Genomic DNA, 11,829 nt, shown 5'->3' on the forward strand with positions numbered 1-11,829 from the left:
TATTATATTTAAACTAAAACAAGAGAGAAATAAGGGAAAAAAATACTAGAAATGAGGAACAAAAAATAGTTATCATATATGTTTTTATCTTCGTTTTTTTTAAAGAATAAGAAACTAGAATAGTTTCCAAACATATCCTTGTTTCTAGTTTTTTAAAAATAGGAAACAGAAAACGAAGAAAAACGTTATCCAACTGTGCCATGCTAAAAACAAAGCCTCCACTTATTTTTCATCTCTTTCAACTTCCAAAAGGTTATTGCGTTGAAAGTTTTAGGCGTGCCCCTCATGTTTAAACAAAAACTGAACATAATTTACAACGAATATGAATAGAGACATACATTTTGAGTTCTGAATTGAGAACAAGATTATGGACCCAGTTCCACTCTGATCCTTCTATTACAAATGACAAAATAGTTCAAATTTCTATCAAGATCACAAAGTAAGAGAATAAGACTTCAAAAAGTAACCCAATTTCCAATAATTTATACCTGGAAATTCTGAAGAAGTTTATACAAAATGGGGAAAGAAATGAGCATGTGAAGACAGTGCATCTTCAAACTAATATAAAGAACGTTATCTTCCTGTGGTGAATAAGATATAAAACTATCTTTGAGTTATTTATTCTTTTGGTATATGTAGGCTGCACCATATCAGCCTTAGGCAATTACAAGTTAAAGGCAAGATGCAAAGCATACTTATTTTCACCTGATGAGTTTGATTATAGTTGAGGAGTAGAATTTTCTTGAAAAATTTCTGCTTGGTAGTCGGGTTTGAAAACCTTGGATTCAAACAAGATCAATCATGATGATGAACATGTATGTAACTGAAATATTTAACAAACATAAAGCATCAAAGGAACTCACTAGTTATGCTTTCCATCATGGAACTGAGCATTCTTTGAAGACTTGAAAGTTTCTAGAAATTTTTTGGCCTTCTGTAGTTCTTGCTTCTGTCTTGACTTATCCCAATAATGTTCAGCTGCTAATATCTCGATTACTCGAGGCAATGCATGGTTAGCAGCATCAGTGTCGAGGAAAGCGAGTCGTGATCTTCTGGCAATGAAATCTATTGCAGATTCACAGTACTCGTGTCGTGCACAGTATGCAACTTCAGCCTCCAAGAAGGGGTAGCCATGGGCTAATCGCTTCCCCAAACTTTCATTCTATCATTTAAAAAGAAAGAAAAAAAAAAAAAAAGAATTCAGTCCTGGAAAGCTCATCAAACAAACTAAACTAAAAAATGTCTCTACAAGCTTCGAATGTAAGCCTTTAGTGGCTTCATGGATTTTAAATCTCTGACTCCTTTTGATAACAATTTGGCCCAGAGTTTTTAAAATTTGTGCTCGTTTTCTTCTAATTCTCTTAGGATGGTTTACATCTTTTCTAAGGAAAGATTTGAATTATCAGCCAAAATCTAAACAAAAACAAAATTTTAACATTATTTATTTATTTATTTATTATTATTTTTATAGTTTTCAAAGTTTGGCTAGATAACAAAGCCAAGAAATCAATCGGTGGAAGTACTGGTTATAAACTTAAAATCAAAACCAGATGGTTATCAACAGGCCTAAATTACTAAAATTGAATACGCTTTGGGTTCGACTCCAACGCACAGGGATTTCCCTTCCCTTAAATTGGTTAGTTGAATTAGATATTTAGTACACAAAATGACTATACGTCTGAATTTTCCAAAATCCCCTTTGCAGACTTTTCTCACGATGCCTATGAAAAACTAAAGATTCAACTATCATTTTCTCCAACATTTTTGTTGAAACCAAAACTTAACTGCACAAGACCAAGTCGGGCCTTGGGATCGGAAGGCAGCACAGCACAATAGTTGCTGTTACAATGATTACGCCAACTTGGGGGAAGGGAGAAATAGGGCTCCTTTCTTTAACCTCGTCTCCTTCAGTAAGGGACCGTACTAAAACTTTCACCTTTTTGAGCACTTTCTTCCTCCAAAAATCTATCAGAACTGCTTCAACCAGATACCATCACCATTTCCTTTGGTTTTAAGGAAGGAGAAGAAAGATTTAGGTAAAACGAACCCATTTGAATCAAACTCCACCATGCCTAAACCCTTTAGTCAGAACTGAACACCTTCAAGAAGGTGAGAAAGCTCAATCCAAGTGAGTTCTAAATTCCCGCCAGATTAGGCAATCCTTAACCAATAAAGATACAGAACACCGTAGTTTCTCATCCACGGCTGTTATGTTGGTTTTCTCAAAACAAATCCGACCAGAAAAAGATTGGGGATCCCTTACCAACTTTAATCTTCAAGACTTTATTTTCACTCTAGATTAAGGAATACAGTTTCTATTCCTAGGACTTGCTATTGATGCCCATAGCTCTTACAGTGAGCCCCCATCTCCAAAGGGGGTCTATTTCCTAAGAGAAATGCCACAACAATTTCGGGGTTAAAGCCATATCACTATCCTTCATTTTGCTCGATCTGAGAGGTAATCGTGGCAACCACTTATGTAGCATATACAACCATATTCCTACGACAAATTCAGACTAATGACTATTCAACCCTAATATGACTATCCAATTAGTATGCAGAATTAAGAGGAGTCGAATGGAATTGTTCTCTTTAGAGATGTGAAATAAGAACTAAAATAAATAAAAAGAATAAAAAAAGGTTAGCATGGTAGAGAGAGAAACGCAAACCTGGGCTATGGTGGCCACTCTTTCAGCTAAAACACCATACGCTTGAGATAAATGTTTTGCAGCTGCAGTGTCCATAACTCCAGGGACAACTTTACCACTATGAGTCTTCTTCATGCGTAAATATTGTTGAGCTAAGACAGTAAAATATGCAGGTTCCCATCCATCTCCACCAGCAAGCCGCAGCTTGTCAGTTACACATTCATTTGTCGGCTTCAGCTTCCCAGACTTTATAGCTGCACTAACAGCATCCTCCGCCATGCTGAAACCAATTCCAATCAGAACTATACTCGGTGTAAAAAGAATGTGTAAAGACATTGAAGGCAGAAGAAAGATAAAAGGCAAAAATGAAAAAAACAGAAAGAAATGAGTACTATGTGATTATGTCCGACAATACAATAACGTGGTTTACTTTGGACAACAAGATAAAGAGTGTCAAAAACATCTCAGGTGTAAGGCTCGCCAAGAATTCCTTTCTGCCAGCCTATACAGCAAGAAATATTGAAGCCTTGCAACATGCATTAAGATTTCCATTTCAATTATTAACAATTCTCAAGCATGTAGGCCAGGCATTATAATCACAGCCAGGATAATTGTACCTCCGATAAGTAGTCCATTTCCCACCAGTAATTGTGACCAATCCGGGATAATCTTCGCAAACAACATGATCTCTTGAGATGCTCTCTGTATTTTTAGCTGATGGATCGATAGCCAAAGGACGAATACCACTCCATGCTGAGAGAACATCTGTTCGCCGCACCTAAAATTTGCAGGGGAATTGAGTTTGAGTCTCCTGAAGAATACTACCAGAATGGGGGAGGAAACGGAAACAATTTTTATCAAGCGCAAGTGAATGTGAAGTTAACTAGAACATCAACAACTTTTGAGGTGTCATGAGGACTTAAACATTCAAACGTATACATAATATATAAGTTATCCATCAAGCACAATCCCAACCTACATATTTACAGTTCCCTTTGCTGCATCACTATACCAGCAGTCAAAAATGATATCACTGACCACCATCCGTTTGAGGTAACTGTCAGCTTCAAACATCCATATGAAGGAACAGTAAAATAAACAAGTCTGAGTCATCTTTGAACTTATTCTCCACGTGCAAACTTAGGAAAAGTTTACTAACCTTAACTTTACTGCCACACAAATACTAAACTAAAGAACCCACACATAAATTTATTATCATTATCATTATCATTTATTATTTATTTATTTTTGGATAAGAAACACACATTGATTGAATGAAATATCCAAAGATATCCAAAGGTACAAGAGGAGCCCAATCATTGGGTATATAAAAGGAACCCAATCAGAGGGTGTGCAAGGAAAGAAAAATTATGACTATGTATAGCCGCCTAGCTGGTATATCTTTGCACAAAAAAAAGGAGACTTAACAATTAGAGGGTGCACGCTTAAATTTATTTTAGCTTATTAGGTGTAAAAGAGGAGACTTAAAAATTATACTGTGCTAAAATGTGACCCTCTTTTAACATAATATAGAAATTAATAGCGTACACCTTGAAAAGTTTTTTCTTTTTTCTTTTTTAATGTCATCTTTTGCTAATGATTTGAAGTGTGAGTACTATCAACAGAAGTTATTGGCAAATCTTATTGAAACAATGTGGAAAGTAGCTACAGGTAAAGAATAAAGGTTGGTGCCAGGACGCAGATATATAGGCTGAAAGAACAAGACAACTACCAAATTTTTTCTGGTCCAGGAAATCGATTAAGAAGATTTTTCAAAATGTTAATTTCCCAAAGAATTATAAATCAATGTAATTAAGAATGATAACCAAATTAACTTAGACTGATTAGATAAGAAGACAAACAATAAACCAACAGACAAAAAGACAAAAGAAAAAAGACACGAGTTTTGAGCTTCAGTGTTCTACCAGAAAGCAGAAAAAAGACGACCTTGTATAAATTATGGATACAAACCACAAACATGAATGCAGACAAATACATGGAAATCAGGAAGACCTTAAAGAATTATTTCAACTGTTTTAAATCTTAACACAGCTATTCATACAATCAAGATATATTGAGAAGAAAAGGAAACATTTAATTTTATACCAAAAACTAAAAAGAAACAGGTGCCAATGAGCAATCAAATACCATTTTTGGGTCAGAATATAAAATCCACATACCTTCACGTTAAGGTAATCAGAGATTGCATCCAGTATAAACTGAATTTCATCCTCGTGTGGCTCAGGAAGCATAGTGATGCCGGTGTTGGAATCTGTGGTTCCAGCAACTGTTCGTCCTAACCATGGAAGCATAAAAACAACACGTCCGTCCTTAGTCTTGGGAACAATAAGACCCATTCCTTCGGGAGAATAATAATCAGGGAGAACTACATGGACACCACTGCTGGGACAGATCATAGACACTGCCTCTTTATCGGCCATCTTTCTCACTGAGTCACAAAATGGCCCAGCAGCATTGACAATCACCTTTGCATAGGTATCAAACTCTCTACCTGGTACATTTAAACAGTTAGAGAGAATCAGATAAACAAAATGAATATAGAGGCCAGTCTAGAATTTTATTCATCACTCCGCCACTAGTTTAATTGAGTAAATTCCAACTAGCATCTACTCTCATTTATGCCAAATACAAAACCATGTAAAATCTAGTTCCAACTTCCTACAGAAGATTCTTGCAGTGATCTTAAATCAATATAGCAAGCTGATCAACAAAAGATAGTGTTTCGATGCTTCTAATCATATGTTGAAGATGATAATTTTTATAGCCCCTCAACTGATGTCCAATCCTACAACAGTAATTGCCACAAAGCAACAAAAACCAAGAGGGGAAAGAGATTGGGGGAAAGGGTAAAATAAACTCTCTCTCTTTTCTTTAGAGAGAGATTGAACCCTGAAAATTCCAATTCCAGTAAAACTGTAAGCATCCACAATGACATACCCTGTAACAATTAACTAAAAAAACGTCTTCCAAAACAACTCAAATCAGATTATAAAAGATTGCAAAGAGGGTATTTTGGCACCTGACAACTTGTCACGGATCCTTGCACCAATTATTCGATCACTAGCCTCATCCTTCAAAAATCCCACAACTTCAGCATGGTTAAGCACCGCCGCACCAGCCAGAGCGGCAGTACAAGCCAGCCCCACATTGACCCGCGAGTCATTCATCTGCCCATCGTAATACACCACGGTGCCTTTCAAACTTCTGCCCCCACCATTCCTAGCAAGGGTAGGGAAGAGCTCCACAGACTCCTGAGCAGAATAGTACCGAGACAAGTGCAAGAGACGACGCCCTGCAACAAAATCGTACATCTTCAACCCAATCCAATAGTAGATGACCTCGAACCAGTCAAAACAAGGTGTCATGCAGGGCAACGCATGGCATAAGTGTGGTGCATTTTCAATAAACTGTTTTCGCTCCTCGAGCGCATGAAACACAAGTTTAAGCTGCTTATAATCCAAATTGAACACTGCTTTCTCCAAATACCGCACACCTGAGAACGAATACGAGGCATTTTAGCGTCCAAGAACCAGAAACCGAATACAATTCAATGTTATTGATCGTATCGAAAACTAATATATAAATCGGAACCAAAATTATGAAATCGAGTAGCAGAATTTCACCGTACCATTCATTATACAGCGAATGAAGAAAATAGGACTTTCGAAACCAGGTTACACAGCTTATTCAACAAATGAACAATGACATAATTTCAAATTCTTCAAATTCTAAGTACCTCCATGAATGAGCTTCGTAGAGCGCGAAGACGTGCCGGATGAGAAATCCTCGCGCTCGACGAGACCAACGCGAAGTCCTCGAGTGACGGCATCAAGGGCGACGCCACAGCCGGTGGCGCCTCCGCCGACGACGAGAATGTCAAGCGGATTGACTGGGCTGGCTCCGATCAGAGCCGACTCCTGGACTGATCGCGGCGGAACGACTGCAGTCGGATCATTGATCTTGTTCCTGTAGGACTCAATCGCGTGACCACTAGTGCCGCGGTCATTGGAGGAGAAAGAAGGCTGAAGCAGAATTGAGCCACCGGCTGCTGTGGCTACGGCGGCGACGGCGAGCTTACTCAGCCGTGTGGCGGTGGCCATGATAAGGACGGTGGTTCAGGACAGCGGGAAAGATGGTGATGATGTCGTGTAGCAACAGAATCGCAGTGAATTTATGAAAATAAAATAAAATAAAATAAATGATAAAATCGCAGGAATAATATAAATTTACGGAAAACTGGAGACGTCTCTTGTTGGATGGGAGCCCGGAATCGGGAATCGGGAATTGAATTATCATTACTATTATTATTTATTATTAATATTATTATTATAAATTGAGGAAATTATTATCATCATTCTGAGGGAAAATAAATTGGAATTCTGATGACTAATGTTATGGCCTTCTTAGCCGGGAATGTGTATTTTGTTTCATGGTGTACTAAATTTTGAATTTATAATTGTAAAATACAATATTATGTATAAAAGCGTTAATAAATAGTGTATTTAGTATTATGAGTTTAATTGTCAAAATAATTTGATGGTATTGACATGATCTCGATCTCAACCGGTCAAGAGATTTAATCCCCACCTTATAGTTGATTGTACTTGTACTAAAAGATAATAATATTATATGTTTAGTTCATTCATGTATTAAATTATAAAAAAAATGCTTGTGAACTTTATACTTTGCTCTTTGTCGTTAGTCTTAGATGAAACCGTTAAAATTTTGTTATAAAAATGCTCTTACCGTTATTATTGTGATTAATTTGTTTGAAGTTTTATTAAGTTTAAGAATCAACTTTAAAACAAATTATATTGGTGTCCTCATTTTTCTATTAATTTTCCAATTCTCAACTTACACCATTTCTCTCACCACAAAATAAAAACCAAAATTTTAAGTTAAATGATAAAATCTCACAAAATCCCAAGTCAAAATCTCTCCTTAAGCATACCAAAACGATAAATAGTCGAATAAAAAATGTATTTGGCTATCAACACACACTCAACTACTAATGTACAACTTTGTTAAAACATTTAAATCCTAAAATCCTTGTGTTAACAAAAAGAAGAGTAAGAGGGTATGGAAGAAGGGAGGAGAGAAAAACATGGAATAAATAAGTAAGACGATATTAACGATTTTTGTTCATATAAAAGTAAGGGTACACATTTTCTAATGTTGTTTTAAAGTTTAGAGGTATTTTTGAAACTTTTGAAAGTTCAGGTATATTTTTTACACAAAATATTAACAGTTTTCCTCCAAAACTAGCAATAAGTGAATTATTGTGAACTCATTTTGAAAGTTAGTATTTCTGAAATTTTTGAAAGTTACGTTCAAGGGTATTTCTGACACAAAATATAGAGTTTAGAGGTATTTTATATAATTTGGCCCAAAAAAAATATTGTACAATTCTTTACATAAAAGTATCTTCATATTAATAGTATTTTGTATTAAACTTAATATTTCGTGGGTCATTACATTTTTATAAATAAGTTAAATTACCATTTTAGTCATTTACTTTATAGATTGTTTAATATTAGTCACAGTATTTCTAAATGTCTAATTTTAGTCAATGTACTTTCAATAAAATATTTAATTTAATTTGTCTTTTAAAGTTAATTTTTATTAAAATTTGTTAAATAATAATGATAATTTTTATGCATTAAAATACAATATGTGATATATTTCCACAATTAATGGTAGAAATGTTAATAGATAACTTTTTTTTTTAATGAACAATAGATTAATATTAAGGACCAAATTTAAGATTTATTAAAAATGAACGGACTATCATTAAATATTTAAAAGTGTATGTATTGAAATTGAATGAGTTTCGAATGTATAGATTGAAATTGAATGAGTTTCGAATGTATAGATTGAAATTGAATGAGTCTCAAAGTACGGACTAAACAATATTTTAACCATAAATATATTATCAAATATCAAAGGAATTTCAAACAATAGTTTTATTTATAATCCAATTTTGATCAATATTATATAAAACACATATTTAAAAATATGAAACATAACCCTATTTTGTTTGAATCAATATAAATTTCTTATTTAAAATTCTAATACTAGTATGTCAATCAAAATAATTAAGTGTCATCTTGTTCAAGTTTATTACAATCAAGTTTAATCTACTAATAACAGAGTAATTAATTTTTAAAATCTTAAAATATAAAAGGTTAAACTAAAACTGTTTGCACTAAAAAATAAATAAAACAAACCCTTTTAAACATTGAAATAACATGTTAAATATTAGAGTATAAAATACAAATTTATTATAAATATTGTGATAATAGATGTCTATTAGATGCTCATGTATTATACTCCATTTCTCAAAGTGTTGTCTATTTGTCTCAACATTACACATTATTAGTGTCAATGTAATCTACCTCTTACTTGCCAAATTGCCTATAAGTGTGGTATTTGGTGGATTTTGGAAGACACATTGGATAAAATCCATGAAAATCGGAGAAAGTGGAGAATTTAGATAAATTATTTTTTTATTCATATATTAGGTTTAATTTATTTTAATATTATATTCTATTGGTGTTCGTATTCCTATTGTGCTCCTTACGTTCACAACACGTTATCAACACATGCTCCAATCGTTTTCTTCGCTAAAGATAGGTCCTAAAAGTAGGTTAGTTTTTCTCTTCATTATAATTAATAAATTAAATGTTGTTTTACATATTTGATATATATTAAATTTATAATATAAATACAATATTTTGTAATAGTGTTGTTATGAAAATGTTATAAAATTATAATTTATAGCATTTGATATCAATTGTAATAATTATTTGTCATTAGTGCTTGATGCCGAAATACATCTGGATGCCATAAAAATGCGATCATCAGAAAACAAAACTTCTTCCTAAACCTCGTCGTAAATGGATGCACTTGAGGTTTCAAAACTTTAAATCAATATGTTAGAGAAGACATTTTTCTACATTTTGGATATGTTTCTACAGTAGCAATATCGAGAGAAAAGTTTTAAACAATATTCTAAACTAATTTCATGTCTTCTCGTGGTCGAACAAAATAATGAGTTATTGATGAAAAATCATGAATCTCGACCTACTAGAATGACACCATTCCCTAAAGTCAATGCTATGAATTTTATTAATAATTGTGATCGAAGTCATGACCGTGGTAGAGGAAGAAATCATTGTTATTTTTGTGGTGATCGTTCTAATCATTTAAATTTCAAAAGAACCACACAAACCGATGATCGCGAATGAAAAACTATACAAAATAGGAGTTCAAGAAGTGTTGAAAATAAATGCTTTTGATGCGGAATGACTGGGCATTGGTCACGTGTCAAAACATTTGGCTGATCTCTATCAACCCTCCATGAAGGAAAAAATGGGGAAAAAAATGTGAAAGCAAATTTTGCATACCAGGATCAACATATTTGACCTATCCCATATGAAAATTTGAATGTGACAAACTTCTTTGAATCTTCTGAAGATAACATCGACATAATTGATGGAACATCAAATGTTTCTTTTGACTTTGAAAATATCTATACTTAATGTTGTTGTTGTTTTTTTTTTTTTTTTTAAAAAAAATTAATCTCCATGTTTTGTTTTCCTCTTAGTAGATGTTAACCTTTGTATATTCCAAATATTGTTGTTCTTATTGTAATTATTTTCTTTTAGTGAAGAAACGTGGATCATTTTCATATGCTAGGTGACTAAAAAATGAGTAAAGAAGATCTATGTCTGACAGACAATGCAATTACACATACAATACTTACAAATAGAAAATATTTTTTCAAACTAACAATGCTAAAAGCAAAAGTCAATACGATATCAGATTCTGCAAACTTGATTGAAGGGTTTGGAAAAACAAATATTATTTTGCCTAGAGGAACAAAATTTACAATTGACAATGCATTGTTCTCTAGTCAGGCAAAGAGAAATCTACTTAGTTTTGAAGATATACATTGCAATGGTAATCATATTGAGACTGATAGAAAAAATAATGTGGTGTATCTTTATTTCATATCTACTGTCTTATATGAAAAGCATATATTGAAAGAGTTGTTTGCTTTATCTTTTGGATTATATTATACTCATATACGAGTAATTGAAACATATGCAACAATGAACATGAAATTCATTAATCCAAACATATTTACAATTTGACATGACAAATTAGGCTACCTAGAGTCTATAATGATGAGAAGAATTATTGAGAATTCAAATGGACATTCATTGAAGAGCCAGAAAATTCTTAAATCTAATGAATTATCATGTGATGCTTGCTCTCAAGGAAAATTGATAATTAGACCATCACTAGCTAAAGTGGGGATTAAATTATCTGCATTTTTAGTACGAATTCATGGTGATATATGTGGACCTATTAACCTACTAAGTGGACCATTTAGATATTTTATGGTATTAATAGATGCATCCAGTAGATGGTCACACATGTACTTATTATAATCAAGTCAAAATCTTGTATTTTTCGAAATTACTTGCTCAAATAATTAAGTTAAGAGCACAATTTTCTAATTATACAATTAAGACCATTCGTCTTGATAATGCTAGTAAATTTATATCCCAAGCTTTTGATAATTTTGTGTGTCAATTGAGATAAGTGTTGAACATCCTGTAGCTCATATTCATACACAAAATGATTTAGCAGAATCATTCATAAAACGTTTGTAATTAATTGCTAGACCATTGCTTATGAAAGCTAAACTTTCTACATCGGTATGAGGATATGCTATTTTAGCTGCAACGTCACTTGCATGCATTAAGCCAATATCTTATTATAAATACTCGCCATTGCAATTAGCTTATGACCATGAGCCAAATATTTTCCATCTGAGAATTTTTGGATGTGCAATATATGTTCCAATTTCTTTACCACAACGTACTAAGATGGGTCCTCAAAGGAGGTTAGGAATATATATTGGATATGATTTCCCATCGATTATTAAATATCTTGAACACCTCGTGGGTGATGTATTTACTACATGATTTGTTCATTGTCATTTTAATGAGACAATGTTTTCAACATTGGGGGGAGGAATTAAAGATTGGAAAAAGAAATTATATGGAATGCATTGTTATTGTCTCATTTAGATCTCCGTATAGATCAATGTGAACTTGAAGTTTAGAAGATAATTCATTTACATAATATA

The 11,829-nt window shown here is 33.3% G+C and overlaps 1 protein-coding gene across 2 annotated transcripts; it reads right to left on the reverse strand.

The window, feature by feature from the left end:
* Positions 1–339: 339 nt before the first annotated feature.
* LOC120076496 (glycerol-3-phosphate dehydrogenase SDP6, mitochondrial) lies at positions 340–6,954 on the reverse strand. Of its 2 annotated transcripts, XM_039030341.1 has the most exons (7): positions 6,406–6,953; positions 5,689–6,162; positions 4,829–5,160; positions 3,266–3,426; positions 2,670–2,928; positions 864–1,162; positions 340–778 (listed from the first exon to the last, which is right to left on the reverse strand). In XM_039030341.1, coding segments are annotated over exons 1-7 (1,890 nt in total). In that variant the 5' UTR covers positions 6,770–6,953; the 3' UTR covers positions 340–777. The 2 variants fall into 2 exon arrangements, with proteins under 2 accessions (XP_038886269.1, XP_038886271.1); XM_039030343.1 differs by having other exon boundaries at positions 340–1,162; positions 6,406–6,954.
* Positions 6,955–11,829: the final 4,875 nt, after the last annotated feature.

Source organism: Benincasa hispida, chromosome 4, assembly GCF_009727055.1.
Source record: "Benincasa hispida cultivar B227 chromosome 4, ASM972705v1, whole genome shotgun sequence".
Taxonomy (NCBI): domain Eukaryota; kingdom Viridiplantae; phylum Streptophyta; class Magnoliopsida; order Cucurbitales; family Cucurbitaceae; genus Benincasa; species Benincasa hispida.